The sequence below is a fragment of the Glandiceps talaboti genome, chromosome 3 (assembly GCF_964340395.1).
Source record: "Glandiceps talaboti chromosome 3, keGlaTala1.1, whole genome shotgun sequence".
In the NCBI taxonomy this organism is placed as follows: domain Eukaryota; kingdom Metazoa; phylum Hemichordata; class Enteropneusta; family Spengelidae; genus Glandiceps; species Glandiceps talaboti.
Window position 1 is genome coordinate 4,291,237 of NC_135551.1, and position 20,158 is coordinate 4,311,394.

Here is a 20,158-nt window from a genome sequence, read left to right on the forward strand (position 1 = left end):
TTGTATGATGGTGTGGACAGTAGTAGTCTAAGAGTAGACACTCAATTATCTGATACCTAACTCTACAATACCAGGTGTTGACAGTACATGTATGATGTAGTAGTCTTAGAGTAGACACTCAAATAATATCTGATACCTAACCCTTCAATACCAGGTGTTGGAAATACAGTAGTAGTCTAAGAGTAGACACTCAATTATCTGATACCTAACTCTTCAACACCAAATGTTCCATTTACAATCACAATTAGAAAACTTCACAAATTGCATACAGTGGGTGAATTCTTTATAAAAAAACAAAAGATTCACCACAGGATATTTAAATTCATACAAATCTGTTAAAAATAAAGAAAACTTTCCATGGATGGTCACATCTAAAGATCCTGATCATGAAATTTTAAGAATTTAGATTAAGTTGGCACATTAATAAAGAAGATTCCAGACTGAGACAACGTAAATAATAAGTGGGAAACTACAAATGTGTCCTCTAAGCCACTTTGACGTGCCACTGATGCACCAAATTTAGTGTTCCCCTATTTCTTACAATGTGGTGACTCACAAGAAATACCAATTTTTCTCATTTTGACTCACAACAACAAAATTTGGCTATAATTAGAGGGCACACTGGAAACTATCGGCATAAGAGCAATGCCTTTTTCCTGCTGGGACCTACATGTACATACATGTACAGTATGTATACAATGTATGTACATGTACACATCAAATGGTGATATTTGATTCCTACACATTTATGCAAGAGATTCGACGCATCTGCCGGTACATCTACAATGTCAAGAGATGGAACATGACTACAAATGTCAAAAGAGTTGACAAACAAATCCATGTAGACAGATGTGTATGTACAACTTGTAAGTGTGTGGCAAGGGATGTGAATTCCTGTCATTTTCACATTCACATTCACATTTTTAAAAAGTCCTCAAGGCTGTGGTAAAAGCATTATTTTCTAAAATTGATACAAAATAGAAAATATTGGGACTAAAGAACTCCTTTTAATGCTGAACTTCCTACTCTAAGACTAATATACAACTGTATTCCAACATCTTGAGGCATTCTGTAGCTGTCAATACTCTGTAAACACTTCCTTGAGTGGACTTACATGTCATGTAGTCTCCAATATTTAGATTTAATGTACAACATGTAGAATGCATCCAAAAAAATAAACTCTGATAAACTTTTGCTGTTACATTGTTCAAGAATACAAATGACTCAAATTATAAGTTGGATACAGAAATGATTCAAATTATTAGTTTTATATACAAATGATTCAAATTATTAGTTTTATATACAAATGATTCAAATTCTTTAAGTAATTTTAGGTCAATATGTTACCAAAATTAAGCCACTCTAGAATCTAATATGGCCACCAAAATTAAGCCACTTTAGAATCCAATATGGCCATCAAAATTAAGCCACTTTAGAATCCAATATGGCCACCAAAATTAAGCCACTTTAGAATCCAATATGGCCACCAAATACTACAGTACTCTAGGGGGAAACAAAATGTTGATTTCCTTGAAGTTGACAAGAAGATGACAGGTCCCCAAATTTCATTTTATTGTTTCATAAGGACAGAAACAAGGTTTCATACGGGAAAGTTCGGAGAGATATTAAGAACTCTGATTTGTGAAATTGGTCCTGCATTCTACCAAAATAATTTAGTGTTAATTTTAGTAAAACGAAGCTCCGAGGACTGTGAGAGAGTCTAACATATACTCTGGTCATTCTATGTCATGACAATACGCATCTATGTCACTGGTTCTACTGTGTTCAAAATATGAGTCAAGACATTCAAAATTGCCATTGTTTTCCCTGATTTCCCTGATTGGTATATTAATGTTATTGTCCAATATTTTACTTCATTCAGCCGAAAAATACTCATGACCTAAGGGTTGTCACTATTCATCTAGTAACTCATAGTAACAAAGACCCTTTAGGTCACTCGTATTTTCTGCAGCTGAACGTAGTTCTAAACATATTGAGGAATAATATCTAAAGTAGTTTATTTCTATTCTACAAGTACATTGTACATGTTTTGTTCTAAAGTGTGTAAGATAGAAACATAAACTACAATCATTAACCCTAGAAGAGGTACTAAAAGATAGCAACTCAAGGGAAATCTCTTGATTCACACGTAATTTAAGACTAGGCTAGGTACGACGTACATTTTTTTTGTATAATTATGTAATTTTAAAGGTAGCCATGCTTACAAGATTGAGATGTAAACTTAAGCATCACCATGTAAATGGAGATGGTCCAAAAAATTAGTTTTACACACAATGCATATAATGCAGACAGACACAAAGATGTACCAGTATGCACAAATATTTGGAAGAACATGATTGCAAATTACGTTTACTGAACAGCTTTGATTTTCTAAATTCTAATGGTGTTTTTAACTTGTTTTTAAACCACATATTAATTATATTATATATACATTACAATGTAAATGTATGTTTTATTTGTTGTGCTTTCAACTAAAAAATAAATAGCAAAATATAAGTGTTTATTTGTATCCTTGTATATCTGTGATTTACTTGATGTGTTTCTTTGGGGGAGGTGTGTGTGTGTGTGTGTGTGTGTGTGTGTGTGTGTGTTCTGTTCCCTACAGCATTCAAACATGGGTAATCTCTAATTGCCAAGCTAAGTACATTTACTGCATGTCTACTAATGCACATGTACATGGAGCCATGTCTTACAGCAAAATCCCTCATGGCTTTACCTGTAACATCCTTTGTTATTTTCGCATCAAACTGGAAATTTCACGATAATATCTATATAATACAATGTATCATATTATTTCAATTATCATAAATGTATGTCACTCAAGATGGGAATAAAACTCACTCAAAATTAGTTGAGTATACAAATGTACATGTATACATTGTTGTATACCAAATTACCACGTCATTTGGGGTTTCACATTTCAATCCTCTAAATTAATATATGTCTGTTGTGCTCCTCATTATCATAGCATCAAATTATAATAGTTTCCTCATTGCAGACAAATTAATAATCTCCATTACACAGACTAGACAAAAAGGAGCTTTATGGCATACAGTACATGTATGTCTCCAGGTAAGGAAAGATATGCATGAATGCTTGGAGTCTCAATTTCATTCAATGTGTATTACAGTCATAAAGAATGTAATATAGAAGGATCATCTCCAGTCAAGGAAAGATATATGCATGAATGCATTCAGTCTAAATTTCATACAATGTGTACGTGTATTACATTCATTAGAAAGTAATATAAAAGGATTGTTTATCTTAAATTATGAAGGGTTTGTGAACACTAAGTTACAATCCTTGTTACCTGAAAGAAGATTTTACCACCCAGATGTATCATAAAAATACCAATCATTAGATTTCTTGGTTGACACAAAGACTTTCACTCCACACCCTACACATGCTTTACCATATAATGACAATTGTGTATGTCTTTTTGTTCTATTTCGACTTTCTGACATAAGATAACATGCTATTTCAGGTTATGAAGATTGTACCAAAGCAAAGAAGACGTAATGAATTTGTAATGCAAAATAAAAACTATCTATGTACATACACATTTTGTACACTACATTTATAACAAGGAGTAGACATTATGCAAGCAGTAAAATCATATACGATACCAGTTATATGTCTAGAAATAGGGAATGTTCACCAGAAGGCTATATACGAAACATGCAATGTGCATGTGTCGATCACTTACATGTAACAAGTTTAGGTTGTTTTACTTGCTAGACAAGAACACTTTCAAGTTTTATTGCTGAACACTGCAGGCCTGTGATTGAAGAGAGCATTTTGTTTATGTTCATTCAGCTTTATAGATTCCCTCAATGGCAATCAAACTGTGTTCAGCAGTAAACGTGTTGTTATCTATCAAGTGAAACAACATAAAATGTAGTCTTCTGGCGAACACTGCCTATTTTAGCTGTACTAATAATACATCAGAAATGAAATATTAATGATATGATATCATGCAGTAACCCTCTCTCCCCACTATCCGCCCACCAGTATCTTTGTACTATTTTGATCAATAGACATGTAGGTCCTTCATATCGAAGTCAAGCAAGTCAGTGTTTGGTCTACAGCAAATTTTATTTAGAACAGAACTATTGGTTTCTGATCTTTTAAGTGTTATTGAATATCTGGTGAATGAGCATTCAATCCTATGCTATATAGCAAGTAGTGATGTAGAGAAACTACAAATACAAAATATGTACAATGTATATTGGAGAAACATTTACCGCCTGTCACATTTATCTACATGCATTAAAGGCATGTGCAAGTGTTCTCCTAGGAAACCTCATAAAACTAGACTTATACTTACAGTACATTTGCATGTATCATTCCAATATACTTTCATAGTCATGTACAAATGTACATGTATCGCATCAGTACAGTAAGGTTGCATCTGCTCTGCAATTGTATAGGCAGATATGACCTTACTGCACTGACGCGACATGTTCTAGACTTCAAACTTTGCCAGAGTTTACATGTTAGATATCGGCACTTAAGGAGTGTGTGGTTTAATACTTGTCCATAATCTTGGTGTGAGTTAGGGTAACACTTTGATAGAATTTAAGCTAATACAGAAATGCAAAAGAAACATAGTGGTGAGTTACCATGGTAAAACATATGTACAGAGGATAGTTGGTAAATAGCCACTAAAGCTGATAGGGAGATCATTAGATAGTCATCCGATGCTTTACTTTAATACCAAAGGGGGCATTGGAAAGGGTATAGCTATTAATCATTGAAAGCTTTGAACATTTAATTTTAAACTAGGTACATAATAATTTATCTACATTTTGTATGGCTGTTTTTTCACACAGATGATATATTGCCATACCCGAATATTTTCCTATCTTACACACAACCCTTCCGTACATATCAAAAATGCTGATTTTACAATCAGAATGAAAATCCACAACCCTTTTGTCAGTCAATGTATTTGCCATGTACAAACTATAATATGGCAAAATATTTATATAACTAAATGTAATGTGTACACAAATGTCTGTCTACATGTATGTTTTGTATCAAATATGAGAAGCAAAACAATCATTGATACAGCAATTAATGTAGGTCTTACCTGTCTTGTGTAACAACAAAACTAATAGCGTAGGAACAAATCAAGACACTGATTCCTAAATGGGCATGACTGTATGAGATATTTTTAATCAGATTAAGTGTGGATCTTAGCTCTCCTGCTTATAGATTATTATAAAAAGACAAAAACAACAGCTGCTTATAAAATCAATCTAATGTCAAGATTTTTTTTTCTGTAGCCATTGTTTGTGATTTGTCAGATTAGATGATTAGATGTATACCTGTATGTGTACACCTCAGTTGTGTATGACAAGTGAAACAATCACTGATACAATGAAGTGATACAGACATATTTCTCTCCTGTCTTGCACAAAAGCAAAAACTATTAGCACAGGAACAAAACAAGACAATAATTCCTACAAGTGCATGTACATGTATGTAATACATTTTTAATCTGATGAAGTGTTCATCTAATCCATTAATACAACACAAATTCAAAGCAACAGAACAGTTCCTGCTTAGGCACAAAAAAAATGTGTGGTTCCGATTACATTACATTTAAAATAGGTTGGGTAGGTAGATTTTTTGATTTATTTTATCATATTTTTTTTTCATGTGTGAGTGTCTAGTTCAGGTTTTCCATTGTTTTCCAAATGGTCTCTGTGTTGTTTATTTCTTCCTATCAGCTGTACAGCCATTACAGATTGTAAGAATAGATTCACATGTATATTATCTTTTTAAGTTGATGTCAGTTTCATCGCCTACTATTTCTTGTGAGACTTCATGATTTTCGCGGTTTTATTATTATTTTTCTCGAATATGTAAAAAAAAAAAGTTTAGGGTGAAAACGTGAAAAACTAGGTGGGGTCTGGTAACCGGAACCAAACAACTTTTTTCATTTGGCATTTGACAATTTACCACAGCACTATGTGTATATTCCTACAACAGTCTGGACAGGACAATTTACCACAGCACTATATGTGTATTCCTACAACAGTCTGGACAGGACAATTTACCACAGCACTATGTGTGTATTCCTACAACAGTCTGGACAGGACAATTTACCACAGCACTATGTGTGTATTCCTACAACAGTCTGGACAGGACAATTTACCACAGCACTATGTGTGTATTCCTACAACAGTCTGGACAGGATAATTTATTACAGCACTATATGTGTATTCCTACAACAGTCTGGACAGGACAATTTACCACAGCACTATATGTGTATTCCTACAACAGTCTGGACAGGACAATTTACCACAGCACTATGTGTATATTCCTACAACAGTCTGGACGGGACAATTTACCTCAGCACTATGTGTGTATTCCTACAACAGTCTGGACGGGACAATTTACCACAGCACTATGTGTGTATTCCTACAACAGTCTGGACGGGACAATTTAATACAGCACTATGTGTATATTCCTACAACAGTCTGGACGGGACAATTTAATACACCGCTATATGTGTATTCCTACAACAGTCTGGACGGGACAATTATATGTGTATTCCTACAACAGTCTGGACAGGATAATTTAATACAGCACTATGTGTGTATTCCTACAACAGTCTGGACAGGACAATTTACCACAGCACTATATGTTTATTCCTACAACAGTCTGGACAGGACAATTTAATACACCGCTATATGTGTATTCCTACAACAGTCTGGACAGGACAATTTAACACAGCACTGTGGGTATTCCTACAACAGTCTGGACAGGACAATTTAACACAGCACTATATGTGTATTCCTACAACAGTCTGGACAGGACAATTTAACACAGCACTATATGTGTATTCCTACAACAGTCTGGACAGGACAATTTAACATTTAATATTTCCATCTAGCTTTCCATCAGCTGTACTGTACCAAGTAATAAATATCAACCTGGTTATCTTTAACGACACAATTCAAACTGCATTGTTGTTACCTGCAGAGAATAAAATGGTCATACAATTCTCATATAATCAATCCTGCCATGTACATTTAAAGTAATAGGCTTTTTTATTGTCACATTCACAGTTATTCTGTGATCATTACTTTGTTTTCTAATGTATTTTTATGTATTTCATCTCAATGCATGATAATCTACAATGTCTGCATAGGTTTTAAATAAATAAATAAATAAATAAATAAATAAATCATAAAGGAAAATATATTCAAATACCGTCCTACAAAGAAATATCACAACATGGGGGCAGCTATTACATTTACATTCATACATTATATTTTCAAATTACTGAAAACATTTAGGAACTTCACAAATAAGAGTGGAAATTCCAAGGAGATCAGTACATGTACATGTACATTTGTATGTATGTACATGTCCTTCTTGGAGATTACATTTATATTATAACATCTTGTTCATTCACTTCAGAAAGAGCACAGATTAAACCGAACACTATTAAGGAAGGTCGATATGTAACATTAAAAGTAATGAGAATCTGAATGATCAAATGTGATTTTTTACAAAAACAGATTTATTATACTCTTAGAAATTGAAACGAAAAATGTGGGGTAGCCATGTTTGTTTTTTACGAAATGCTGAAAGTACAAAATGCACTCCTGACACTTTTCAATGAAAATTATGAAAATTCTTGAATATGTGAGTTTGAATGTGCATTTTCCATATTAATAGCTTTTCACCTTGCCCAATATCTTTCCTACATACATGTATGTAGGAAAAGTGGTATTTCAACTTAAGCCTGGTCAAATGATTTTATTGCACAGATATTATATATTCATTGAAATATCTCTCTTCTTGTAATGTCATATTTTATGAAAATGTGGCAAGATGTAGACTTCATTGTGTACTTCTTGAAAACAGAACAAAAATTGTTGGTCGCCACAGTTGTTTTTGCGTTAATCAATTGAATGAATTGCATATCATCCCTATCCTGGAGTTCCATTCTGTACTCTCTCAATCTCACCATGTGAGGGTGCCAAACACCAGTAAAGTAATTGCCTTACGTGTACTTTCTCGCACCCTAGTCAAAGGAAAGTTAGTAATAAATCCATGGCTATTGTGACAAATTTTATGTCACACTCACTGCAGTTGGGAGTCTGCATATAAGAATGGTCCAGTTGAACACATTCTCTCGCTTGGTTGGAAGTTGCCCATTGCTTTTTCATTAAACATTTAACATTTTCCCATCTCACACTCTAGCTTTGTTTTAAAACAACTCCTGTTTTTACGAGCCAACGGCATTTTGAAGAATACAGTACAAAATCACTATGGCAACATTGCAAAACAGCACATTAGCAAAAATCTGTGTGCACTGAGTGACCAAATGCACAGTTGCAGTTTTTTATACCTATCACTCATCCTTAATTATTCAAGACCATTGACAATACAACTGGTCTAAACAAATTCTCAATTTTTCTGAAAATGTCATTTCAAATGCACAGTACATAACCATGAATGCAAGTACTTCTATGGAATCCTCTGGTCTATAGACATGTTATTACTCAGGATCATTAGACAATAGTTTTAGACAGCTGATATTCATTACAAAACAGTCAGGTACAACCATTAGGGGAAACCTGTCATCAACATTCCTATCAACTTCATATCAACTACATGTATCTACTAGATAATTGAGATACATTGCAGGTATCAATATCCCAGATGTATAGTTGCCATGGTTTTCAATAAACCGTAAGTAGGTCCATATGGCCAGGGATATTGATTTTAGGAATAAAGGGGAGGGGAAATAATTCACTTGGAATGAGTCTAGTTAAAAACTCATGGCTTTGAAACTTCTCAAATTACAAGTGGCATCTACAATAAATGTAATACACAATGCTAGTGTTACTTTACTATACCAATGGTAAAATACAAAATGTACATGTATACATTGTACAATGTACTACTTTTTGTACATGTACATGTAAATATATCAACTGTACATACACATAAGAATTGTCACAAAAACCATAGAAATGAGCAATTTCCTGAAATCATAAATCTGATGATTTGTTGATGTTCACATCTAAATGTAATCAATGAATACCATAATGTTGAATTTCTCTCATTTGAACGTAATGAGGAAACTAATAAAGAGTTATACCATAAAGTGATATATCTTACTATCTTACTGCAAATTATGATATTGATGTCTGAAACATAGAATTAAAGAGTATCAAAGGGATTATAAGTTATCTATCATTTAGAAAAAACACTAAAGTCATATATACTAGTAATCTTCCCCCCAAGATATCGAACACTACTTAGAAAATTAGATAACTTCTTGTTTTATTAAAATGTTTGTCTGTAACAACTGATACAGTGATACTAAAGAAAGCACTAATTCTTGAGTAAACGTTGTCTTTTATCATTTAAAAGAAAATTATTGGTGATTGGTGATTAGTGATACCGGTATATCCAGCCGAGTGGCAAAATTTAATTTCATATCATACCTGGTGATGTGATAATCACTAGTACATTTTTACCAAATGTTTTTGATGCATTTTAAATATTAATTAAATTGAGTTATCATGCCATATACATTAATTTTAATTTGTATAATACAGAAAAGACAATTGTATTGTACATGTACTACTGCATAGCCAATCATCTCCATTAAAAAACATTCCACACATACAGTACATGTACATGTATCTCTTCTCATGTAAAAGTTTACAAACCTCAAAATCTCACATTTACAGCAGTTTTTCAAACAAAGCAGGAATGAGAAGCAAACACACACTACATAATGCAATTTACACGTGTACTTATATTCATACTTAGCAACAAAAGATGTCCCTGACATGTTTGAAACTACTGACTTGATAGTTGTATACATTCTGTCCAGACAGAGACTACATGTACATGTAGTATGAATTACAACACTTTGTTAGAAATACTTACATGTATACAACTGTGAAGTAGTCAAGTATGATGTCTACATCTGACAAAGGCATGGATTTTGTATACATGTACACTTTTCTGGCCTGCAGCTATTTCAATTATTAACATTTCTGAGAAATGTAATTGTTTTTTTCAGTTTTTCTAGTCGTACATTCTAATTTATCCTACTTCCTTCGAACTTGAATCTGGAATATAATCTGTTTCCTACCAAATTAATGATAGCATCATTCTTCTCTTTCCATGACAACAATACCAAAATAACATGTATATGTACATGCTATGGACTACTACTAATTTGGTAGTCTAGATACAGTATTTCATACATGTAGTCTATGTAGTATGTTCACTGAACTAAGAACTGCTGATTTGATAGTTATACACAATGTTTATTACTAGTCATTGTACCCTGGACTACTTTTAATGTGGTAGTCTAGATTATATATGGTGTACTCTGGACTACTGCCAATTTGGTAGAATTGACAGTCTAGATACTATAACTCTGTGTCAATAACTAATTTGATAGTACATGTATATGTACATTTGTTTGGTAGTCTATGTTCCATGGACTACTGGTAATTTGATAGTCTAAATATGATGTTTAGCACATGTAGTCTATACAAGTGTATGTCCTGGACTACTGCTAATTTGGTATTCCAAATATCATGTTTAGTAGTCTATGTGTCCTAAACCACTAATTTACATACAATGTTTAGCAGTCTACATTGTATGTGCAATGGACTACTGGTAATTTGGTAGTCTATTGCAATGTTTAGTAGTCTGTGTCCTGGACTACTGGTAATTTGGTAGTCTAAATACAATCCCTGGACTACAGCTAATTTGGTAATCTACATATACATGTAGCTATAATATCAATATAGTCTGTGTGCCCTGCACTACTGCTAATTTCAAACCCGGGTTGTACTGTATCTATGCACTAATCTGGAATCCATACATACTGTCATGTTTTAATCCATGACATTAAAACTAAAGCTCTGTATGTAAAGATTGATTTCAAGGTACAATGTAGTCTACATGTAGTATCTGGTAATTCAATAGTAATCCGTTATCAATATTTAATATACACCATTTTCTTTATCAAGTTTATGTCAATGTTTACATCAAGTTGGTGTATTTGTGTGAATCAGTAATATAAATTTTGGTTAATCTATATTCACAGAAATTATATTGCTAAGTAACATGTTACTCTTGGTTTGATAATTACATTATAGTAATAATATAATTTAATGCAAAATTACAAATTCAATATTCTAACCATCAAATACATTGCTAAAGTCAATCAAAAACTGTTTGATGTGTACTTTGTCCGTGTATTTTACTACACAGGTATAACCTACTACATGTTTTTTCATCACTATAAAACCCTTTGCAATAGTTAAAGTTGAAAACATATGCTTAAAAACAGAATACTGAGAGCATCACTTTCACAATCTTCCAAATCACTCATGGCTGAAATCACTGAAAACCTAAGCTAAACTGTAAACAATATCTTAAGTAATTTTATGGATGAAATCTTTGAAAAACTAAACTAAACACCAGAACAATATCCATACTTTATGGCTGAAGTCTAAGAAAAACTAAACCAAACACCAGAACAGGTTTATATTACAAATCAGTTGCCTACATGTATAAAGATTGAGATTCACCATGATTTTTAATGAAAATTTTGGCTCAAAATATATTTATGAACTAATTCCAATGAATATATTTTTACGGCATTGTATATATGACAAAACCATTATCCCTTCCATGTTGTTAATCTAATACATATACAGTTTACAGGACTCAACTCCTACAGAGGGTCTATTAAGAATGCAAAATATAGGGGAATGGCGCACAGCAATGGAATACTAAGATACACATCAAAGTATCTATTCATTAGAAATATCTGTATTTACCATGTTTCAATCATGTCCTCTGGGAAGGGGGTCAGGTAATTTTGTCTGAAATAAATTGGTATGGAATTGAGAAGACAGTTTATCAGTCTCACTTCAATTATTCACCTATATCAAACAAATGAGACCAAGTTGTTTTCAAACTATACATTCAACCTCTTAAAAATGTCATCAAATCAAATAATTCACATGGTTCCTGACTTAATATTTTCACCATTTCTTATTCCTTTAAATTTTCAGTTTTCCTTCTTTCAGCTAAAAGCCATGTCTCACTTCTAATCTCTTTATAAGAGACCCTGATGGTATATGGGAAAGCCCATTATATGTATATGAGTGGGAACTGATGGTATTTGCACTCATGTCTGCAATGTTTTCACTTGCACTTTCACTTGATAGTACGTGTATGTGTACCATCACTGAGGATAACACAAGCACTCATACCCCATCAAGTACACCATCCTGGCACCCATACATCATGAGTTTCTGAGATGTTATTCCCCAATACATTTCTTCATTCAGCCAAGGAAAATACAAATCAGATGTACAGCCATTACAGATTAGAAAAACAGTTTTTGAGTGTCTTTTTAAGTTGATGGCAGTTTCTGCATCCACTATTTTTCGTGAAAGTTTTTGTGATTTTATTATTTTTTCCTCAAATATGTAAAAAAAAAAAAGAAAAAAGTTAAGGGTCAGCAGTGAAAAGCTACATGTAGGTGGGGTCAGGTAACCGGAACCAAGCAATTATATTTTTAGGCCTTATATTAGGCAAAAAATAATGTTTCTGCTCAGCTCGCATCACTTAAATACCCTTGCATTGGTTTCTCTTTTATACTTTTAGACACGATTTTTGTACTATTACTGAGAAGACTGACACCTTAGACGTTAGAGGTCTGTATTCTGAGTAATTATGCATATGGATTCTGAGAAACTGGTATTTCAAGCATACCTTTGGGGTAGACTCATCTGTAAGGGATAAAGCTACATGTACATAGTGACATTTTCTGCCATAACTTACAAATGTATGCTGTGATCACATATTTTGGCTTCACATTGATGCATACTAATAAAACACAGACAAACAAACTGAGACAGACAGACAGACATACTTACATACACATGAGCACATGAACACAGAGACACAACACACACATGCTCACACAATACACACACAAAACACATACACACACATACACATACACATACACATACACATACACATACACAATACTTTATACATGAACAAATCTTCATGAATACAATGTTAGGTTTACTTGTGTTTTGTTTTTACAATAAAATATTGATAAAATCGGTATATATCCTTGAGACAGATTCATAAGTAAGGACTAGAGCTACATTTAGTATATGTACAATGTAGTTTACTGTTTACATTCACATAACACTAATGACATAACCACCTTTGGGTTCATATTTATAATTTATCTTGATTATTATATGATTTGCAATTTATAAAAATGAAAACATTTTTTAAAGTATGTTTATGAAATTTTCTTATCTAAAATTATTTTAAATAATCTTTCTGCATAGTTATGAATGTTTTGTTTGTAGTAATTATATGTACTACTTTCGAATAAAATAAAACTTTGCCACTTCTACACTGTCTTTAGACACCTTAGTACACACAGCAACACTCTACAAGAAATCATTTTGGTGGTTGTGGGAAACAGGAAGTTTCATATGATATTAGTCTACAATTAAATTGAGATAATATTTTTTTATGTTTTCTTCATATACAATGTAATTGTTAAAGACAGTGAAATTACATACTAGTCACTATTTTGTATTCATTTAGTCTATAAATTATCAAATAATGATTTCAAGATAAAATTCACATCACATTTCAAACCTAAAGACTTACATTACAATATGGTTTTAAATCACAAATGTGACCACAAGTTGTTGAAATAATGGTGTTTAGGTACTTTGTGTAACTAACATTGGAAATGTATACATGTACATTTTGTATGTATGTGAAATGGATAAATATACTGCTCAAGTCATGCATGTACAAATGTACATGTATATGTATCTCATCTCAGGTCATACTCTATTTTCACAACACAATTTGTACAATCAATATCATATTTCATGTTTTTTGTAGGCAAGAGACAGCCATTCTGTTATCATGTACTCAATGAAGTACATTAGAAATGGGCAAAGCAAAACTACTCACCTGTGTATGAAATGTACAGCTATACGACAGGTGGACTAAATAACATAGTACACAGATACAAGACTTATAGATTACCTGATGTTGACAGCACTATACTTGTATGTTCACACACCCTTAGGACTCCTATTAACTACACATAACTCATCTCACTACACAGTACGTTAAGTAGAACACATCCACACACTGCATGATCAACATCAGTGATAGTCTCCCTAGGTACATACGGTATAGAGTATACCACTAAGCCATTCTAGACTCCTTAACTTGAAATGTACTTTATAAGTGACTATAAACACTGTCAGTACATAAATACATGTACATGTATGTATCATTGTATGTATGTATGTATGCATGCATGACAAGTAGTATTTGTAGTATGACTATGAGCAGAAGGTTACTAGTTTTTAATGTAGAAATAAATAATGTTTTGTGTACATGTAACTATGTGTGCTACCGTTACTACTAAGGAAATCAAGCTATCGGCAATCTAAAGTAGACACAATCTAAAACTCCTGATATTGTTGCAACATACATGTATTGAAGCTACAAATAAATGTAGAATGATATAATTACATTGACAGTAAGGTGGCGCCTAGTCTCTGACTTCAAACTTTCCTCAAGTGGCTAAACATTCAAACTCATTTTGTGTTTACACTATCCTGATTACAGGGTGATTATAACTGCATTCCTGTATCTAACCAAGGTCCAGTTTCACCCACTTGTGTAATCTACCACATGCCACATCAATGGTCTTAGTTTGCATCTATCTTTATAGTTTTCTGAGAGTTTGCTTTCCATGGTAGTATCATACAAGTTACAAGGTACATGTAGAAGACAGCTTTACATGTATATAAATCAATGCATGTCTACAACTTACAAGATACATTGTACAATGTATATTTGCATACAGATTTTCATTCCTACATTTCAGTGATTTCACACTGTTTTTTTTTTCTGCTGAATGAGAATGAACTGCCACATTGGGTTTGTAAGACATCAAGTGTCAGTTCACAATATTAAACAACCACCAGTTGTTGTACATGGCAACAGGACTTGAGGGAATTTGGCAGGTACATTGTAAATGTATGAAAATAAAACAAGGCTTTCCGAAATATCTTGTCTTTATTGAAACTTTTACTGTGACAAGATTTTTTTGGAAAATGTTGTTTATTTTCATTCCTACCATATTGTATAAATAGTTATGATAAATTGAATAGTCTTACTTATTTGATAATACTGCTAAATTACTAATACTGATTAAAATCAGCTGAAAAACACAATAAGGATAAGTTTATTATAATTACTTTAACATTGAATTATCTTGATACAATACAACACAATTGACATGTATTCACCATTTCTATACTGTTTGTCCTTAATTTGATGTTAATTACTTTTATCAGAAGGAGATACAAATATTGCATTAATGAAGTAATTCACTAACACTTCTCTTAAATGTAATTATTAACTTGTAACAATTGAATTTAAATTAGATGTGTCATTCCCATTGCTGTCTTGCTGTATTTTAACAATCAACTACACATTTTCCCATGTTGTTAATTATCTCTTTTCTTTGTCTTTGGAAATTGTTTTTTAGATTCATTAAATGAATGTACATGTATTTATTCATGAAATATTGTCTTCCTATTGATAGTTATTTCCTAATAGATATTATGGTACTTGTTACACATTTTCCAATCAAGGAAGTGGTTCAATCTGCTTTATTTAACACATCTACTGTGCTTGTACTTTGAATTCTTCATACCTGCTCTAGAGTCCTACCAGGCTATATCACCTAGGTTTGTCATAAAAATAATGATGATTGGATTTCGACACTATAGTATTAGTATATAACTTCCACTCCGTGTGTTACACATGCATTACTATAGGTGCACATGAGAAAAAGTTGACCTTGCTGTTATATTTTGACACTCTAACATGAGGTAAAACGCTATTGTGTAGGTACCGAGAATTCTTGTCTCTTTATGTCAGGTGACTGCAAAGGAAGAAGGCTGCTGTCATCCGACATATTCATTTGTGAGAAATGTTGTAACCCAAGTCTTCTCCTGTCACATTTTATAAGTTTGTACATTTCATAGATTTATAAATATTGTGAATGATGTGAAAACTATCCTGCTAAAGTCAATAGTGTTTCATACACTTTTAGTTTCACTGACATTTAGTTCACAGAGTAGACAAAATATAAATGCCCTACATGAAAACTAAGGCAAATACAAGTTTTCTCCTACATTATGACCAACTGTCCCTGTCTAGTCTCAAACTCCTACATAGGATTTGTCTCTAGCTTTCATAATATTATGATTTCATTACATAAATGTATAATGGCATCATTACAATTGTAAGATACACTGCAATAACAACAACCACAAATTGTCGCATCTTGCTCCACACAACCTTGAAATCTCCCCGTGTGGATTACTTCACTTAACTGTGAAAACGTAAACAGGGCCTGCACAAAGAGACATTTTGCAAAATAGAGGGCGGCATCACATTGTTGACTGTCAGAACAAAGTTTCAGCCACACAGAGCCAATAGAGGGCAGTACAACATAATCCCAACACAGGTAAATGTATCAAGTGCACTTGTAGTATACAATCACAAAGAAGTACTGGTACTGAGCCAAGTGTTCATTATATTTTAAGTGTCATTACAAATCATCAAAATATGGAATAGAATTTAAGCCTAAAGACTGCATATTTGAAATATAAATCTAACCATTCAATAAAGTTATTTGCTACATGTATACCTTTGTGAATAACTAATTGTTTAAAATGTGAATATAACCAAATCCATTCTAGTATTCTACTTTATCAACAACAGAAAATTTCTTGACCAACTGGAAGATGAATGTACCAGTTGTCAAAAGAAATTATTGAAAGACATTAAATGTTTGATCTCATCCACAATCAATGATATGCGAACAAAATTTTGACAGGGTGTAAGGTGAATAGCACATGGCATTGAAATAAATAACACATTATAAAATTATTAACTTACCTGCTCCAGTTTATATTTCAGATGTTCAACTGCCTTCTTTCCAGTCAGTACATTTTTTTCATTGGCATCTGGTTTCCTAAGGACATAATTCTCAAACTCTTGAAATTTGTTGTACTGGTCTTTCTTAGTGACTTCTCCCAGGTGAGACTGTATAAACTTCTGTTTCTGATACCCCTTACTTCTACTGTCTTGAGATAATGGTCCTAGTTCAGCTGTTTTCACAGATTTTGGTTGTGTCCTCATTCCCAGCATTGGAAGCATGAGTTCTGGCAAATTCAATTCCTCAATATACACACGGTCGCTTTTATACGACTGACTCGAACTTGGTCTTAAGAGCTCTTCTTGTGTTCTCCTTGTCAACCGTGGTGAAGGTGGAGGGGGAGGGGCAGAATAAGCAGGGGAAGGGCCAACTGATTGAAGACTGGGACTTGGGCTTCGTCTCTTGGTGGTTGAATCAACTGGAGGGAGGGGAAGGCTCCCAGTTGTTCCCATACTAAAATTATACAATGCAGAAGCCATCTGTGTCTCAGTGGAAGTATCCCTTGGTGGTTTGGGTATTTTGCTTGGTTTATTCATAACTGGAACTGATTTGGTGGCACTGTCCCATGTCACATGAGAAGATTTGGTTGGGTGTTTAAATAACTTGTTGTGGTTCAGATGACCAGAGCTGTATGCTTTAATGTCTTTACTGTGTTCATGGATAACAGAATCCAATATATCGCCAAGGCGACGTTCATGAACAGGCATCCTCTCATTCATCTTGGTTTCCTTGACAACAAAATGGGTTCTTCAAATTCAACTATTGAAACACTCTTCTGTAAAGTAAAGAGAAATTGGCCAGTTAGAAACAAATGGAAGTTGAAAAAAAAAGCAAGAAAGTAATAATAGTTTACAAGCATTAATTAGCGAGCTCCTCACACTGTTTGACAATCATAATATTCATCATAATTCCTGTGATTGTTTGCAAATCAGACACTGCTGAACATCATGTTCCTACATGTATGTACCATACTACTATACATTGTATACATTTTTGTATGTACATTTTGTACATAGTACATGTACATTGTCAGTGTGTCAATTTGACGTGCCTCTGACATCGCATTCAACTTATAGTGACACACCAAAATTTGGTGTTCCCCTATCTCTTAGACTTACTAAGTGTGGTGACTCACAAAAAATGCCAGTTTTCATCACACTAAACCCACAACAACAACATTTGGCTATCAATATCATTAGAGGGCACACTGCATATACATGTAGTTGTACATTCAGAGTGTGAAGTTGTGTTGTACTGGTTGACTATTACATGTACATGTATGCCTGTTTTGCTGTACCCAATATTGTGCTGCTTTCAACTTCAAGTAAATCTAACTTTAATACATGTACATGTACTTGTAGCTCAGAAAGAATATGAAAGTGGCACAAGCTTAGTTTATACCTCTTATGGTATAGTACTTTATGCTGCATATTTAAAAGTGGTCACAGTATTCTACAAATAAATACTTAACCATCATTTACAATTGTCTGTACTCAAATCTGGTGGTAAGATACACAATCAAAAAAAAAGTCATGCATGTAACTGATAAACAGTCCGATGCCATAAATTGAAAAAAAAAACATACATGTAGTAGTATGTACACAACATGTTGAGGAAATATGCGATCAACTATTCTACAATGCCAGAATACACTTGTACTGTCATTAGAAGGCATATATCACCATTAAATATACTAGGAATAGTTTAATCAAGGTTTTATGTAAATATTTCATATATATTCAAAAGGTTTTTTCCAATATTTCCATATCCCAAGAAGTGTATGTACATGTGTGTATTAACTCTACCCTATCGCTATGGCAGCAAACGGTATTCACTTTATACGATGGTATTAACATTCCTTTCAGCAGTCCGGAAATTAGAAAATTACTTAACTTGTCACAGAATATCCTATATAACCTTTTACAACAGTAAATTCTCACCTCAAGTATCAATGTAGAAGAGATGTACATAATGTACTGAAGTGTTTATGTAGGCACATAAAACTAGAAATACAAGTTTATATGCATTTACAATGTTTGAATGAAACACCTCATGTATCAAAGTACAGGTGATGTACACATGTATTGAAGTGTTCCTAGACATACATGTATAAAACTACAAATACAAGTTATGCATTTAAAATTGTAAGACCTACAATGTTTAAATGAAACACCTCAAGTATCAATGTACATTTATTGTACAGGAGATGTACACAATACTACACATGTATTGTATCCATAGAAATAGAAAACTACAAATACAAGTATCTCAACTCACATTGATGATGATGATGAAAGTTGAGTAGATACAAAATGTATAATGACAAAAAACGATGAACCGTGACTATATGGTTCCTGCTCACTGTTCTGTATTGAATGTAATCAAAGTTTTCATAGTAATTAGTTCTCGTACCACGACCAAGTGTTCTAAGTACTTACAAATGTTTTGCCTATTCAGTATGCCACTTTGCCAGGCTTTGTCAAACTGGCCATTTGCTGTCTTTACCGCTTGCTGGAAACATTACTTGTAAGTAATTAATTAGAACACTTTGGTCATGGTACAAGAATGTTTATTACGTTTTACTGACCTGACAAACAGTTTTAAGAATACCCAAGTTTTTTATAAACACTCGTTCATAGTAGTACTACATATGGAATACATGTATGTATGTTCATGTCTAAAAATACATGTGTTGTACATACATGTAAACTCATTGATACTGATATTAAATTTTGGTTTTGTATGTACATGTAAATTGAAAAAACAGAAGTATACCATAATGTAACTAGCAACTACACAGGGTTGAGATAGAAAAAAAAAAGTTTAATAACATCTTGGCAGTATAAGGTAGGAGGAAGAGTTTGAAACTGTGATATGGTGTTTTACAAGACAGTATTACCATCATGTATCAGAAAATACTCATTATACGTACAGTTGAAATATGTTCATGATATCATTATAGTAAATGTCAGCCCATCTGATGTTTGTATAATTGGTAATGGGAGCGTTGGAGAGTTTACTTTCTGTATGAGTCTTCTAAAGTCCATT

The 20,158-nt window shown here is 33.0% G+C and overlaps 1 protein-coding gene across 1 annotated transcript in view; it reads right to left on the reverse strand.

Annotated features, from left to right (window-relative positions):
* Positions 1–20,158, reverse strand: part of LOC144432885 (uncharacterized protein C6orf118-like) — a 56,224-nt gene that overhangs the window by 22,550 nt on the left and 13,516 nt on the right. Inside the window, exon 2 of the mRNA XM_078121181.1 lies at positions 17,071–17,885. Within this exon, the coding sequence (XP_077977307.1) occupies positions 17,071–17,829 (759 nt within the window). The 5' untranslated portion in view covers positions 17,830–17,885. The remainder of the gene's footprint in view (positions 1–17,070; positions 17,886–20,158) is intronic.